The sequence below is a fragment of the Mustela lutreola genome, chromosome 16, assembly GCF_030435805.1.
Source record: "Mustela lutreola isolate mMusLut2 chromosome 16, mMusLut2.pri, whole genome shotgun sequence".
NCBI classification, from domain to species: domain Eukaryota; kingdom Metazoa; phylum Chordata; class Mammalia; order Carnivora; family Mustelidae; genus Mustela; species Mustela lutreola.
This window is the reverse complement of record NC_081305.1, coordinates 4,049,871-4,067,122: the sequence shown is the minus strand read 5'-3', so window position 1 is coordinate 4,067,122 and position 17,252 is coordinate 4,049,871. Positions and strand designations below refer to the sequence as shown.

The 17,252-nt window shown below is 53.3% G+C and overlaps 1 protein-coding gene and 1 non-coding gene across 2 annotated transcripts in view; one reads left to right on the top strand and one right to left on the bottom strand.

The window, feature by feature from the left end:
- Positions 1 to 7,396: 7,396 nt before the first annotated feature.
- Positions 7,397 to 17,252, bottom strand: part of COTL1 (coactosin like F-actin binding protein 1) — a 39,554-nt gene continuing 29,698 nt past the window's right edge. Inside the window, exon 4 of the mRNA XM_059152607.1 lies at positions 7,397 to 8,707. Within this exon, the coding sequence (XP_059008590.1) occupies positions 8,597 to 8,707 (111 nt within the window). The 3' untranslated portion in view covers positions 7,397 to 8,596. The remainder of the gene's footprint in view (positions 8,708 to 17,252) is intronic.
- On the top strand, positions 10,817 to 10,923 carry LOC131819066 (U6 spliceosomal RNA). Its single transcript, XR_009349045.1, has one exon. It is a non-coding gene; the product is annotated as a U6 spliceosomal RNA (small nuclear RNA).

Below are 17,252 nucleotides of genomic sequence, written 5' to 3'. Positions count from 1 at the left end.
ACGACAGAGAGGAAGCATCTTCTGTTTCCAGCCTGTTGTGGCTCTGAAGAGGGAACCCTTCGTTCATTCAACAAATATTTACAAGTGGCCTCCTGGGGTGGCAAACACAGACGCTTATACGCATCAGACTGTTAACATCAAGGAGTTTTTGTGACAGGGTAGCAGGGGATTAACCAAGCATGGGGGACTGCAGGGCCCCGGAAAGCCCGCCTCCCCCGATCCGAACGGACATTCATGTCCGTTCCAGCCCCCCTCAGCCCTGCAAGAACAGGCCCCCAGTGTGATAGATCTTTTTTGGATTTGTCAAGAGCAGTCGAGAACTGGGTTTTGATGTGAAATCTTCCCATTTCAAAACACGAATGCCTATTCAAAATTTGGGATGGGGCTTCTGAGAACGGTGGTGCAGGTTGTGCACTGCTCCGGGGTCACCCGTCTCCTATAAATTCAAGGGAACAGTGCTCCTGCTGTTGTGTGTTGGCAAACTACGCAGTCCCACGGTGTGACAGAGGGCCAATCTGGCTGGTGGTTCACCAGCTTGCCATTTCCAACTCTAAATAACTCTAATGATTATACAACCGTCCAGCAGAAGACAAACACCATGACTCCGGTAGTTTTCGCGGATGTGAAAAAACACTCACCGTGTATTAGTGGGTGGAAAGAGCAGGTTCCAGAAACATCAACGGGGGCCCCTGGGGGGGCTTGGTCATTAGGCATCCACCTTCAGCTCAGGTCATAATCCCAGGGTCAAGCCCCACATCAGGCTCCCTGCTCTGCGGGAAGCCTGCCTCTCCCTCTCCAGCTCCCCCTGCTTGCGTTCCGTCTCTCGCTGTCTGTCTCTGTCAAATAAATAAATAAAATCTTAAATAAAAATCAACAGAGTATAGTCTCAGTTTTTTAAAATAAAATGTATTCTCGGTTACAGTTGGAAAGGCTGTACCCCTAAATGTGAAAACAGCTGCCTCGGGCCGGTGGCTGAGCTGATCATTCTGGTCTTTGTATTCCGAGGCTCCATCCTCTAAATACATTAATGATGGCAAGTAATACTTACCAAATGGAAATTTCTCAACTTATTTCAAAAATTCTTCGGGGGCACCTGGGTGGCTCAGTGGGTTAAGCCGCTGCCTTCGGCTCAGGTCATGATCTCAGGGTCCTGGGATCGAGCCCCGCATTCCGTTCTCTGCTCCGCGGGGAGCCTGCTTCCTCCTCTCTCTCTGCCTGCCTCTCTGCCTACTTGTGATCTCTGTCTGTCAAATAAATAAATAAAATCTTAAAAAAAAAAAAAAAAGAAATTCTTCAGAAATGCTGAGTTTCTCGTTGAGCCAAAGGGAGGAGAGTAGGGCTATGGTCAAAAATTAGTGGTCCCCAGGGCGCCTGGGGGGCTCAGTCGGTGAAGCGTCTGCCTTCAGTTCAGGTCATGATCCTGGGGTCCTGGGATCGAGTCCTGTGTCGGGCACAGCGGGGAGTCTGATTCTCCCTCTCCCTCCACCCCTCCCCCATGTATGCTCTCTCTCTCATGCTCTCTCTCTCTCAAATAAGTAAATTTTTTAAAAAACTATTTTAGTAAAAGGCGAAAGATTTATGCGATCTGAAGAGAAACCAGAGTAAAATTCGTGCTCCTCCACATATGCTTGTGTGTTGCCTTGAGGTCTGGACACAGACTTCCCGCCCCTCCACCCCCGTCCCGGTCAGAAGAAGCCCAGGGACCCGGCTTCTTGCCTTCACCACGTTCCAGGTGTTGCTAATGCAGGCCCAGCCCCTGCACGTGATGAACCATGGGGAAAAACCATCATCAGGCTCTACCGCAGCAAAGCAGCAAAGATTTTCTCATGAGAGTAGCTAAGAACCGCTTGCTACATTTGCTGGAGATACAGATTCTGAGATAGTCCTCCAAGTAGTGGGCCACTGGGTGGGTGAGTGGGGTGTGGGAATTTTACCTGAATTTTAGCAGATGTGCCACGTGATTTTGCCGTGGGCTGTCTGGGGACACCCTCTGAGATACAAGCCCTTTTAGGTGACACCCATTGGCTGAGGATTCCCTGGGCTCCGACTGTGTGCCAGGTACCGGGCCAGGAGCTGGCAGAGCTGGGCAGTTGCAGAGACACGCCCCTGCCTTTTGGGCAGGACATGGGGCAGGGCCGGAAGCAGGAAGCACCCCCAGATTTGGGGGAGTCAGCCTGGTGGAGGGTGCCAGGAGCCTCTGGCAACATTCTTTCTCTTGATCTTTCAGACCAACAGTGTGGGTCCAAGAGCAACCAGCCTCTTTCAGTCGGTGTTTGGATCTTCAAACTCCAAACTCACGGCCCTGCACAGCCATCCGCCTGCTGGGCTCCTCGGCCAACGGGCTTCTGGCTTCGTCCCTTGGCTTCCACCGACTGTGCCATCAGTTCTACATCAGCTGAAGTCACCTGTTCCAGGTGAGCGGTCCGACGTGTCCTGCCTACCTTGCTGGGCGTGCTCTGTGAATTCTCTCTTTTCAGATCTGTCTCAGTGTCTGTATTCCCAACAGACAGGAAAATAGAAAAAATAATCTAACATAACATACCCCTACTCTCCCATAACACAGATGCCTTTCTTTTTTTTTTTTTTTTTAAGATTTTATTTATTTATTTGACAGAAAGAGATCACAAGTAGGCAGAGAGGCAGGCAGAGAGAGAGAGGAGGAAGCAGACTCCCTGCTGAGCAGAGAGCCCGATGCGGGCCAAGATCCCAGGACCCTGAGATCATGACCTGAGCTGAAAGCAGCGGCTTAACCCACTGAGCCACCCAGGCGCCCCACAGATGCCTTTCATCGTCTTCTGCTCTTTTAAAGAATAAAGGACACCAAAGAAACGCACGTAGAGTCTCAGTCTGACTCAACCTCCCTCCTCCCTCCGGCCCCGGGACTCAGCACCCCTCCCCCTGGCGCTCGCGGTTCTTGTCTCCATATGCATATATTCCCTTATTTTGTTTGAAAATGTAGTTCCACAGCCTGATGACTTTGCACATTTTACCCCCGTACCTTGATGCTTTGGGATTTACGGGTAGAATCCCATCAGGCGTTGCCCACGCACACTACCATGGTTTGGCGTGGCCTCGGCTGTGACATCAGACTCGGGCACTGCTGGGATCAGCCAGCCTGAGAATGCGTTGAGGTCTGCCCTAGCTCTCTTGAGTCCACAAAAGAACGCACGGCAGAGTCGGCTCTCCGTTCCAAGGAGCCTCTCTCCTCCCTCATCCCCCAGCTGCAGGGCGGTACCCCCAGACCACGGATGGGGCTCCTCGATCCAGGTCCCAGCCAGCCCCCTCCCCAGGCTCACAGCCTGCAGGTCTCCACAGGAGGACTGGCATCGCTCCTGGCCTTGACAATATTTTCTCCACCAGCCCCTCCTGCCCCAACCAGAGGGAGCCAAGGTCCCACACCTGCCCCAGCCCTGAGACAGACACACTGCAGCCTGGGCAGCAGCAGTATCTTAAGGCCCCTCCAGGGACAATTAAAAGGGAGTAGCAGTAGGGGAGTGAGTGGAAGCCCCTGGAGGTCGGGGAGCTGGTCGGTTGCCCCAGCTAGGGAGACAGACACATAAGCTATGGTCCTCCAGGGGTGGCCGGGGGACAGAGCCAGAGTTGGGAGCCAGTTACCAGGTGAGGAAGCCAGGACTCACCTCCTGCCCCGCCTCTTTGCCTAACTCCGCACGGAACATCTGACCCAGTGGGGGCCAGTCGGGGTTCCCCGTAGGCTTGGACGGCAGGGTGGGGCCCCACCGGCTCCAGGGCCCTGCGCACTGATTGTTGGCTTAGCGCCTACCATGTGAGAGGCACAGGGGACACGGTCCCTGCCCTGGTCACAGTTACTGGGGAAGGGGGAGAAGCTAATGATGTGAGGTACCAAGTACCCTGGGCTCCTACAGCTGACCACCGGCGCCGGGGGGCGGGGGAGCTGGGGGGTGATTAAGGCAACACAGAAGTCTTCCCTTACAGCTCTGGAGGCCAGAGGTCTGAAATCAAGTCGTGGCCTGAGCTCCAGGCGCAGGTGGCTCTGGGGGACACTGCCTGCCTGTCCCGCAGCTGCGATGGCTTCAGGCGTCCCTCCTCCGGCCCCTGCGTCCGTCTTCACCTGCCTCCTCCTCCGTGTCCCTGTCTCAAGCCTTCCTCTGCTTTCTCTTATAAGGACCACCTGCCGTTGGTTCAGGGCCCGTCCTAAATCCTGGATGGTCTCGGCTGAAGATCTTTAAACATGAGTACATCTCAAAGACCTCACGCCCAAGCACTTATGTATCTCTGGGGACCGCCATTCAGCCCAAGACAGAGAGAGGGGTGGGGAGGACTTTCTAGAAGAAGCAGATCGGGCAGGGACCGGTCACTGTCCAGAGGGAGGGAGTGACAGAAGCACGACCAGATCGGGGGTCGAAGGAGGGAGGTGCACAGTCCTGTTCAGAGACACCAACAAGGCCTCCTGGCCCCTTGTTCCCGGGAAGCTGAGACTTGAGCCCAGGGCAAGGAGGCACTCTTAAGGGCCTTTAGCGAAGGGCTGATACGCAGCTGTAGTCAGGGAGGGGAATTCTCTTCTAAATTTGGGGCGAGCTTTTCTGGTGGGCAAGGAAGGGCCTGAAATTAAAGCACAATGTTGGGAAGAAGTAAGTCCTAAAAATGTCTTTCTTTTAGTTTTATGACTTAAGAACTGAGGCTCACACAGAAAGGGAGTCTTGGAGGCGCCCGGGCTGCTCGGGGCTGGGCAGCTCGTGAGTGCTGAGAACCACAGCGGGTGTCAGGCAGGCCCCCAGGCTGTCTCTCCAAGTCCTGAGCGAGCACAGGGGTGACGGGAGTCCCCCCCCTCCCCACCCCCATGCCCCATCCACACGGCCGCTGCTCTAGCAAAACACACCACAGGAGGCGCTTGTGTTCTCTTCCGACAAACTTAGAGCTAGCATGGTGGGACCCTGGGCTGTGGCACCAACCAGCAGGGATAGAAGGGTCTAGATGCTCTGTCACTGCCTCGGCGTCAGACTGGAAGCTGCTCAGGGCTCAGCCCTTCCCCAGAGCAAGGACGGTCTCCTCGAACCACTTAGAAGCGTCATAATATAAAGTTGTCATGCTGAGTTGTCGGCGTGGTCCAACTCACTTGTCCAAGAAATGTGTGAGGGCACAGGGTGGGCTGAATGTGTGGGTCCCCCAGAGGCACATGGTGGAACCCCAACACCTAGCATGATGGTGTTAAGAGGTGGGACCTTTGGGGGGGGTGACGGGGTCATGAGGGTAGAGCTCTCAGGAATGGGATTCATCCTTATAAAGGAGACCCCATGGAGCTCCCTCACCCCTTCCCGGTGAGGACACCTCGAGAACCAGCGGAGGGCCCTCATCTGACCACATTGGTGGCCTGACCTTGGACCCGTGGCCTCCAGGCTAGAAGAAATCGATCCGTGCCGTCTACAAGCCTCAGGTCCCCAGTATGGTGCTTAGCAGTCCGGCTGAGATAGTAAGGACCATGGTCACGGTCCTGGCTTCCAGAGCGGGAGGAACGCTTTCCACACTGCCAAGACCCCTGGGGAGTCGACACCCACGAGGAACACGGGGTAAGGCGGAGAAACAGAAGCCTCCCCCAAGGATCAATGAGCCGGGAGCAGCGAGCTCCCCGGAAGGCAGAGACACCAGCGCAGCGGTCGGTTTGTCCTACCTCGGGTCACTTCTGCCCCTGAGGAGGGTGTCCCAGCCCTGGCAGCATGCCTGGCCACAAACGGGGTCACACAAGCTTTGACACTCCTCCCACTGAAAGGGGAGGTCCGTGTCCCCTGCCCTTGAACTTGAGGAGCTCATGCCTGCTTCCCCAGTAGCGTCCCGTGGAAATGCTGCCATGTGACTTCTGAGGCTCAAAGGCCATGCAGCCTCCCTCTGGTCCTCGGGGACGCTCGCTCTGGGGGTGGAGGTCCACAACCCCGACCCCGCCAGGCCGGAGGGGGAGGCCACGCTGGGTGCTCAGATCCATGCCCCACTGAGCTCCTGTACAAGTCCCTATGTCTGCTGCCGGCCGCCAGGATGTCCAGCCTGTGGATCTGACCTCAACCAAACGAGACCCCTGCCAGTGAGAACCGCCTCGCTGGGCCCTTCCTAAATTCCCGAGTCCCCAAATCCAGGGCAAAATAAGATGGTGGTTGTCGTCTGCCATTTGATTTTGGGTAATGTGGAGCAGCTGCTGAACGACCAGGTGGTCACTCCGAGCACGTGTAAGCAGAGACTTGGGTCCCCAGAGCTCCATCCCCAACTCCTCCACCAGCGGTCAGGGCTCAGGGCCGGCCCAGGCTTTGGGCGGGGACAGGAGCTGGGGGAGGGAATTCTAGGCGATGGTGCCCCATACCTAACTGGGCGCTGGTTACAGGGATGGAGACGTGGACCAGCAGGGCCTCTCTCTGCCCTCAGAGACCTCCCAATGTCATCAGGTGCCTCTGAAATCCCCACGAAGGCCTGAGCTGCCACTTGACATTCAAACCAAGCTCCTTGACACACAAACCCAGCTTCATCCTCTTTGCGGTTGCCAGGAGCAAACATCCCCATGGAGCCTCTGTCCGCAGACCCCTGGACCGCCCCCCCAACCTCACTCCCATTGCCCGCGTCACTGCTCCTCTCCGTCAGTTCCCAGGTGGTGTCACCTCCTCAGGGAAGCCCTCCTTGATGCCTCTGACCAAGCCCAGTACCTTCAGAATTTTCCCTCCTAGTGCCCAACTTCACTTCCAGAAGGGGCTTATCCTTACCTGTAATTGTCCCGAGTTCTCTGACCAGAGCTAACTAACACCACGAGCCGCAAAGCCGGAGACCTAGTTTGGCTCCTTCTGTTCCAAGTGTCAGAAAAATCTGGAGCATGCAGAGCTGACAAGACCCAGTGGTGGGCCTGACGTAAGGAGAGCTGAGCCCCTACGGGACACCTTCCTGATCACGGCTGCCCCTTCTGCCTTGCGACTCATCCCAGCTGTCAACATTTCTGCTAAATTTGCAGACAGGGAACCCGAGGCCCAGAGAGGTTAACTAACTTGCCTAAAGCCACACAGCTACAAGCAGAGGGGGCAGATACTAGCACCCAGTCATCGCTGGGGGTGGGCTGGAGGGCTCCTTCCCACTCTGATTTTGGGTTCTGCCCTGACCCTGCCAGAGGACAAGGGAGACCTGGGTTCGAATCCCAGCTCTGCACCTGCTAGCCAGGCGGCCTCAGGTGGCGCACATGCTCCGTCTCCCTGAGCCTCAGTTTCCATAAAACAGGGACACAAATGGCCCCCGTTTCTTCAGGCTGTTGCTAAAAATGAAATAAGGGACTGAATATGGATGGAACTTGCCCCCAGTGGCTCCACCAACGCCTGTTAGATCGGAATACGATGACGGCCTCCCTCTGTCCCGTCAAAAACTCCGCTTTTCCCAGACAAACCAGACAAGCCTGTTTTTTGAAAAACAAACAAAAAAAACATTTATTTCTGTCAACTGTTTGAGGACAGATGCTCTTCCCGAGCCCAGTACAGCACAGATTTGCTACCCCCAAATGAAACGAGCAAGGAAAAGAAGAAAAGGAATAACATGAACCCATGAACCGTGCGCACGAAGGACCAAGCCAATCTCATCTTCCTTGGGGAAAAAAAAAATCCTTTTGAACGTGCGCTGCCCACCCGGGATGAACGCCGCTGACCTTCTGGCGCCACGAGGGCGGGGACCTGCTCCACCGGCGGCTCGGTGGCAGCCGCCCACCCCTCCAGCACAGAGAGCCTCCCCGAAAGTGAGGCATCAGCCCCCAGTTCTACCCGAACTCCTGCCGCGCACCCCGGCCTCCCTCCCAGGCGTCCTCTCCCTGGGGGAGCCTCTGAAGGGAAACCAGAAGGACTCCTTGTCCCCGTTGGACTTGGACCTGTGTCCCCACTCTGTGCCACGATAAGACTTCAACCCTAAGGGTAGGAAGGAGCCGCTGCAGACTGCAGGCCCATGCCACGGCTGGGCAACTGTTAAGGCAAATTTTCTCGCTTCTGTTCGGTCGAAGTCGGGCCTGAGCGTCTCACTGCCGAGCACCGTCCCCGTCGGACGGATCCCCAGCTTAGGCAACCCTGAATGGGGGAGTGGGTGAGGGGCCCCGGAGCACGCTCAGGGGTGGAGGGGGTGGCCTGAGCCTGATACATGGGATAGACGTGTGTGTGGGTCAAGGTGACCCCCCGACGGGCACGGTGGCCTCCTCCCCAGAGCAGGTGGGTGCAAAGGGACACCAGATGGCGGCCTGGCCCCCCCCAGGCGATGCAGGCTGGTGGCGGGAGAAGCCAGGAAAAGGGTTCACCGCAGGAGAAGCTTCCGCTCTGCTGAGGTGCGTGGCCTCGGCATCAAAATGATTTTTTCCTTAGAACAAGCAAAAGCGGGGGAAAAGGAAAGGGAGATGAAAGAAAGATGTTCCATGAGCTTCGGGAGATAAGGCGTGGGGGGGGCACTCAGGAGGGGAGCGGGGAAGGGGCGGTGGGCTGCAGACAGGGGGGCGCGTGTTGCCTCTCACAGCGTCTCCTGTCCCTGGTGGGCTGGTGGGCTGGCGGGCTGGTGGCTGAGGCCGCGGTCCCCTCCCCCGGGGAGCAGGCGGGTGACATTGCAAGGGGCAGGGCGAGGGCGGGGGTTACTCCGTCTGCGCGTCGTAATTGGCGCCCCCCGCCTTCTTGAGCTCGCTCTTAATGAAGTCTTCCTCCAGCTCCTTCCGATCGCTGATCACAAACTCTTTAGCAAAATTCTGTAAGAACAAAATAAAACACAGAGTTCCCGTGAAGAAGGGACAGGATGAAAGTGTTGCTCAGAGAACACACCACAAAGTCCTGGAGCCTAGACTACTAAGAAATGATCAAAATAAAAATTTGGCGGCAGCATGGTTTGGCAAGAGAGGAAGAAGTCGTGACTGGAGATCAGGAAGTGGATGAAGTCGGGATACAGTGTAGAGAGACGGTATGGCGGCCGGGGGTGGGGGGCCCGGGACGGGTCCTGAACGGTAACTTGTGCCCATTTCCATGGTGTGAACATGCGCGCCATGGTGGGCTGCAGTCACATCAGCCACTGATGAGCTGAACAGGACCAGCCACTGTCCGCCCTTGGAGTTGGAGTGCACAGACTTCAGCCACAAATCCCCGTGAGCCTGGCCCACGTGATGTAAATCTCTGTGGCATGAAGACGCGTGACAGGTAATGTGGCTTATCTGAGAACACCGAGCCACGAAGAATCAACAGTTATTTTGCTACATGGATCCCCAAGACTTCAGCAAACATGGGAAATTTCAGGACGGTGAAAGAAGAGAATACAAAGAAATTTGCCAAAATATGAGTAACAAATCAGAAGGTCAGAATATCACCCCCCCCCAAAAAAAATCCACAAGAAAATAGCATAAACAATGACCACCACTACTTAAGTGCCGATGGGTACCAGGCAGGGTCACACATTGGCAAACTTAATTCTTTTTTTTTTATTTTATTTTTAAAAAATATTTTATTTATTTATTTATTTATTTGACAGAGAGAGTGACAGAGCACAAGCAGGGGGGACAGTTGGGGGAGAGAGGGGGAGAAGCAGACTTCCCGCCGAGCAGGGAGCCCGATGCAAGGCTCGATCCCAGGATCCCAGGATAGTGACCAGAGCCAAAGGCAGCCACTCAACCATCTGAGCCACCCAGGCGCCCCAGCAAACTTAATTCTTAAAACCCTTTAATATGATCCAGGAACTCGATCCCTAGAGAACTACACAAAGGAAAGAAAGCACACATCCCCACAGACACTTGTCCACGAATATTCGCAGCAGCATTATTCCTAACAGCCAAAATGTGGAAACCACCCAGATGTCTGTGGACAGAAAAGCTCTATAGTCTGTCCGGGTTATGGAGTATTACTCTTCCGTAAAAAGGAATGAGGTGCTGATACACAATATCCTGGATGATCAAAACATTTGAGCCAGACATGAAAGACCACGGATACTGTACGATTCTGTTTATAAAAAATGTCCAGAAAAGGCAAATCCACGGAGACAGGAAGTAGATCTGTGGTTTGAGGGGAAATGGGGGGCGGTGAGTGCTAATCGGGATGGGGTTTCTGCTGGGGGGATGAAAATGTTTGGGAACTAGAGAGGGATGGTGGTTGCACAACACTGTGAGTGTACTAAATGCCAGTGAATTGTAGAATTTTAAATGGTTAACTTTATGTTCTCTGAATGTCACTTGAATTTAAAAAAAAAAAAAAAAGACTACAAAAAAAAAAAAAGTCACCAAACCTCCAAGAATGAGTAAACCAAGAGAACACTCAAGGTCAAGTTTCACAGTATAAAGACAAACTGTTTGCCACGCCAAGCCATTAAGATACTAACAGGGAGGGGGAGGGGAAGGTTAATATTTATCAAGCAACCTGTATGTGCCAGGTGCAGCCTCACACATCTCACTTAATCCTCCCTCGGTATATTAGCTTGCTTTCTTTCTTTCTAAGATAAGACCCAAGGGGTTGGGCTTGAAGAGATTGTGTAACTAGCCCAGAATGACCAAACAACCCTCTGACCCTCTCTACCCATCCCACCATCCTGTGCCGCCAAGCATCAGTGTCTGTCTTCAGCACAGGGACTGCACACAAGCTGGACGTGTGGGCCAGGAAGGGGAACCGAGAACTGACACGTTTCTCAACCTGAGCCCCAGTGCCAGGGAGCGGGGGCGGGGTGGCGGGGAGGCAGAGAGAAGAAGAGGAGGAAGCCAACAGCTCAAGATGCCTCTAGCAGGAAGTGCAAAGTTCCCCTGCTGTGTGCTATCTATATATGGCGACTAAAGAAAAATGAGCACTCCTGTTCACGCCTGTTAGCCATTAGGAGATTGAGATTAGTGCTCGCTTCGGCAGCACATATACTAAAATTGGAACGATACAGAGAAGATTAGCATGGCCCCTGCGCAAGGATGACACGCAAATTCGTGAAGCGTTCCATATTATAAAAAAATAAAAAAAAAAAAAAAAAAGGAGATTGAGATTAACAAGATTGAGATTAACAAGAGGTTTGATAAGGCACTAAGAAATCTACAGGGAAATTGTACATGGAGCTATGCAGAGTCCAACTTAAATCCAGAAGCATATGGAAAATAAATCACAGCCAAAATAAGGAGCAATCCGGAATGAGAGAGTCTAGTAAAAATGTAACATAACAATAAACATAAATGAGCAAAATTACCCCTGCAAAATAGCTATGTATCAGACTACCAAAAAACACCACCCCCAAAACTCTATACTACATACTGCAGACATGATTTAAAAACCAGAAGGTGAGGCAAAAATGACTATAGCAAAAAAAACCCAAAAACAAACAAACAAAAAAACCCCCAAAAAACACAGAGAGGCAACTTCACCTGCTCTCTGGATGGGGAGAAGCAACTGCCTTCCAGGGGCCAAAGGAATGGGAGGGGGTGGAGCCATGTAGAGGGGGCCCCACCAAGCCTCACAGCCCACCCCCCACAGGATGCTCAATACCCCCAGAGGCTTCAAAGGTGCACTGACACTTCCCCTCAGGGTGTGGACGCTACAGAAATTCCCCAGAAGGTCTGAGTCAGCCTAAAACTCAACTCCCATCGGCCTCTCCCTTCCCCACCGCAGTTCCTTCCAGCAGTCCTCAGAAGGGGCCTTCCACTTGGCACAGTGGACACCAGTGCCCCCAGGGAGTGAGCTTCACTGTGACCTTTCAAAAAGAGGCAGAAACAGCAAAACCAGCCCTGTAGGCAGCTAGACCCTCAATCTGGGAACAACACACTGGATGGGAAGGAGCCTACATAAGGCTAGCCCATAGCAGAGGACCACAGAAAGCACATCTGAGCAAAGCACAGCCACCGTCCCCTTTGCTCACACCTTTAGCCTCAGCCACTGTCCCTAGCACCCCTCCCCGTGTCACCAAACGCCTACAGGGCAGACACAGGTGATGCCGACAGCCGCAGGAGTCCTGACTCTGAAGCAGTGCTAACAAACAGGGAATGTTTCATTTTCTAGCAAAAAAGGGAAAAAAGAGCCCGGCGATACCAATTTTCATAGGATTCTTAGCTAAACTTTACAGATCCAAAATACTGCCATTTTAACATGGAACCAATAGACTAAATCATTACTGGGACCTTCCATGCTCTTTTCTATGCAGGAACTTTTCGAAACCCTGTGCACATTTTATACACATGGCACAGAGCAAGGCAAGCAGGCCAGACCCCAGTGCTCAGCGGCCACGTGTGGCTGATCACGGGCGGGTCTAGAGTGAACAGGAAAGAGTCTGAAAGAATAATGTGCTCCGTCAAGGAGAATCAAGAGTCATAAAACAGCTCAGCTGATAGGAGTGGAGGAGGGGGATTTTTTGGGAGGCCGGGAAATGTTCACCGTCTTGATCCAGAATTTAAAAAAAAACAAACCTTAAACTCTGACATTCACCCCCTCATTTGATTAAAAAGCCGAGAGGGGAAGCAATCCTTCCCGGGGCCCACAGTGGCCTCATGGCAGGGGCCCCGGTGCAGGGGGTTGGGGGGCAGGTTCCAGCCTGGTCTGCCTTGTCCTCTCTCTCCCTCTGCTCCAGACTGCCTGTACCTCCCACCACAGCCTGTCATACCCTCAAGGCCACCAAAGCCACATGTCAAAGGCTTCAAAGAAAGAGGGGACTGTCTGGAGGCACAGTCACCTGTGGGTCCAGAATGCTCTTCTCTGTCATATCTAGGAACACTTTGTCCCTGGCTCACAGCTTCCAGAAAGAGGCCTTGTGAGGCCCACCCATCTAAACCTGACTCCAGGATGGCCTCGAGACATGCAATAACCCAGCTCAGGACACATTTGTCCCTGGGATGTTTCTCAAGTGCATAGTGTTCGTATTTCAAAGGTCTAACAGACACTGCTTCTGGTGGATGCTTCTGGTGCTCTGTTCCCAGGAAGGGGACTCCAGACAAGGACAGGTTAGAACCAGGCTCTGTACATAGTCCAGCATCTATCTGCAAGGCCGGTTTAAAAAGTGCTTAAAGGGGCACCTGGGTGGCTCAGTGGGTTAATGCTTCTGCTTTCGGCTCAGGTCGTGATCCCAGGGTCTTGGAATCGAGCCCCACATTGGGCTCTCTGCTCAACGGGGAGCCTGCTTCCCTTACTCTCTCTCTGCCTGGCTCTCTGCTTATGTGTGATCTCTGTCTGTCAAATAAATAAATAAAATCTGTAAAAAAAATAAAAAAATAAAAAGTGCTTAAATACTTGCCTCCCCTTGGTTTTAAACCATTTCACTTTTTTTCTAACTTTTTTTTTTTTTTTAAAGTAGGCTCCACACCCAGTGTGGAGCCCAATGTGGGGCTTGAACTCACAACCCTGAGATCAATATCTGAGCTAAGATCAAGAGTTGGGCACTGAACTAACTGAGTCACTCAGGAGCCCCTAAGCCATGTCCCTTTGAAATGGCTCCCAGCGGCCTGGGTTTAAACCCCAGCTTTTGTCCTGAAATGTGCTGGGCGTGGGCTTGGGGTTTGGTGCAAACACAAACAGGAACAGTTGTCCACTTGCACCTCCAGCAGTTGGCCCTCCCCAAGAACCTCCCTGGGACTTCCCACCCTTCCCTCCAACACCCCCCCCACCCCCATACTCTACCCCCCGCCCCCCCGCCCCAGTCTCCCCGTGTGCAAATGAGGACAAGACCTACATCCTGAGGCTGTCGGGAGGATCTGAGGGCTGTGCATAAGGCCTGGACACTCGAGGAGGGTTCCCAAGAAGGACAAGGCTATCAGGGGAATCTGACATGGAAAGTTTCCTGAAATGCTCAAGAGTGAAGGGACAGGGAGTGGCTGGTTCCTCTTCTCTCACCCACAATGCTTTCTTCATCCCCACCATTTATTTTAATGAAGGAAAGTCCAGGCCATTCCTCAAAATAACCAAAGCAGAGACAAGGACACCTCCTCGCCCTTGCAGAGAGAAGACAGCAAATCCCGCTGCAACCCAAGAGCTGGGCACCTCCAGCCACTGGGGTAGAAGTGTCGGGTCTGCTCCCCGGAACACTATGACTAACCTATGCAGAGAATGTGAGTGTAGAGAAAGGTCCGGGAAGACAAACTGATGTGGAGTTTTGGACACGTAAGTTTGTGATGACGGCAATGCACACTTCTACAAACTTGGGTGAGGGAAGTTTTTTCGGTATCATTGTATCCAAAGAGATACAATGGTGCTGAGGGCTCTCGGAGAGTCTGAGAGCAGAAGAAGAGAACCAGATGGGCCTCTAGAAATGTCCCACGGGAAGCAGTTAATGGTTCTGGGCCCTGGTCTCTCGCTCCATGAAAGAAGAGAGCAAGACAACAGGCGGTCCTGGCGCTTTCCCACCAGCCGTCCAGGACTTCGACTCTAAGCCACCAGGCAACATGGGACCAAATTCTACAGTGGATGCCAGAGTCTGAGTGCAGCGGGGAAAACTGGCACAGGAAAGTCAACTGTGGGATCGGAGACTGGCTTTCAACAGGGAGATGCGTGCTAGCTTCAGGCCCATCCCTAACCCCTGCACTGAAATGCGGGGAACAGAATCTCTCCTCCCCCACTTGTGTGCTGGGGCAGGGGGTAGACGAGACACATGCTGACCTCAACAATGTATCTTTTCCCCAAGTGGGTGAAGATTAATTATAGGCCAAAGAGCTCAGTGTGCTGAAGGAAAGCTGTCAGTGCCCCCTGCCTGCGTTGTGGTGGGAGAAAGGAAACTTCCAAGGAACAAGGACCAGATGAAAATGCACAGGATCAAACCCGCCGGGCGTTCAGCGGCCAACCCCTCCTGCGCCCCCCACATCTGCCCTCCTACGACCATTCTAAGGCACTTCAAAGGCCCAGGTTTTTAAAATTCTTCTAGCAAGGTATAATTTACTCAAAAAGAACAGGTTCTTGTAACAGGCATGAGTCATCCTAGAAAAGGGGAAAAAACAAACAGCAAAATGGCACGGTCTCGCGTTTGGCAGATTCGGGAACAAAGGCCCCTGCGTCACCCGTGCAGTTCACAAATGACATGACCCTACTTCGCTAGGGAGAAAACAGAGGACAAGGGAGAGGCATTCAGTCACATTTCACGGGGGCACTGGGAATTTTGGCTGCATCTGGACCAGTGAGAAGCCCCGATGCCCATCTGCTGATGTCTGACTATGGCCACATCGAGATCGGAAATGGCAGGAATGTGGGAAGCACGCTGTGGTCCTCCCGCACCCACAGCGGACGCCATCATCAATGATGGCGCTTTTCGCACGGGTCCACACTCAGCATCAGAAGCCTTCTTAACCCACAGCCCCCGCTATTGATCAACGGACAAGCACAATTAAACCCAGGCTTATGTTTTCCATTTCCGCCTGGTCAAAACTGTGCTAGCCTTTCTTCTCGGCCACACCCACTTTGGGGAATTTTTCCGGGAAATAATTCAACAGATTATTATAATATATACTCACAGATGTTCATTGTCAGCAAACACCAGATTGTCTTCCCATTTCAACAAAACCTGAGTAAGTAGATAGTATCCGCATCGAACACTTCATATACAGCAGGAATTTGATGCCATATTTTATTGAACTTCTACAATCCCATGAGTTAGATATTATCATCCCAAATTTTCAGAGGGAGCTCAAGTTCAGGGAAGTGAAGTGGCGGACAAGAGGTCACGCCTGCTGAGTGGTGGGCTGGGTGTGGCCCCCACCATGAGGCCCGTGCCAAGGTCATTACTAGGAGCGGGCACACCCACCTACCACACTCCCTGAACAGAACAGTATTCAGACATTAAAATTATGAAAACCAAAAACACATTCATGAAATCGCTATGGGAGGTGGGGGACTGTGGCTCGTCACCATTTCATTTCTTCATTTCGTCTGAACCATTTTTTAAAAAAACACAGCGCCCTGGGGGAGGAAACAGGCGGCCTGGGGCTGGTTCCAGAAGGGACTCTCCAAGGCAGCGTACCCAGGGACAGATACTGGCAAGAGAAGTACAAAAGTGAGGAGTGGCCCATGGAAGGGACGAGAAACAGGACAAATCTGAGGGACACAAGCTGCGAAGAGCACAGGCAGCTCCAGCCCAGCAAGATCGTGGGGGACACGTGTGTCCCCCACGAAGAGGAGGAGACTGGACTCGGTGCTCGGGGCTCCTTTGGGGAAGACCTGACTGCGCTCTAGCTAGGTCCCTGCGGCAGGGAAACCAAACCGTATGCCGGTGACTGTGTCAGGAGGCCGGCTGCTGGCGGGTGACCAGGCGGGGCCCTGCCACCACTGGCTGGCTGAGGGCTGGGACCCATCTGGAGATTAGCGAGGGGGTACCCAGGCCCCAGCCCGCTGGGTAGTGCTCTTGGCTTGTGCAAGCGGCTGCCATTTCTGCTCCAGGCTCAGAGCATGGGCCATCCTCCTCTCTCCCCGAAGAACCGTAACTTTCTGGGAGCAGGAGCACAGACTGGGTCCCAGGGCTCCCCACAAGGAAAGTGGGCTCTGATCATCCACCAGCTGCTTCTGCCTTGGCTCAAGGACACACGCATCCAAGCCTCAGCCTTCACATCTGAGTAGTGGGTGTAATGACAGCACCCCACCCCACCCCGATACCCACACAGCCCTTCGCAGGCTGCCTGGGGCTTTGTATTTCTGATCAGGTCCTCTGTGTCTTAAACACAGGACACAAGCCACAAAAAGCCCCTTTGCCTGAGCCCAGGCACAGGTGAAATGCATGAGCACAGAAGGCCCTTTCTGGTTTGGAGAATAAAGGGCCTTTCCATAAACCACGAGCTTGAAGAAGCACCCACATTCCTGGTGAAAACAAACAGCTCACACCCTCTGGAGAGCCTCAAAGCAGCCACAGCCAGTCCCCAGAGTACCGGGTCCCCAGAGTGCTGGGCAGCAGCAAGCACTTTCAAGGGAGGGCAGTAGCCCCAGAAATCTCATGACGCGGACGAGTGTGCGTTCTCCCGGCCAACCAAGGCGGCTCGCACCTCGGCTTGCTACAGGAACAGAAGCACAGTGTTTGGAAATCCCAGTCCACCCCCAAATCCCTCCCTGTGTGTAACCAGTTTCCACAATTTAATATAATCCCAAGACCGGATGTTGAACATTTAGGAATGTTCTTCTTCTGTCCTAGGAATATGCAAAAAGTAAGGCAGTCTGAGGCCTCTGTGAACAGATTCGTTTCTCCACTTTTTAGCACCTGTTTTCGTACTCCTCTAGGCACAAGGGGGCTCTGGAAGCAGCCATGGTCCCTGCCCTCGAGATTATCTTCTAGGGTCATTTACTTATAATTCATGGAAATCTATCATTCATGGGATCATAGGAGAAACA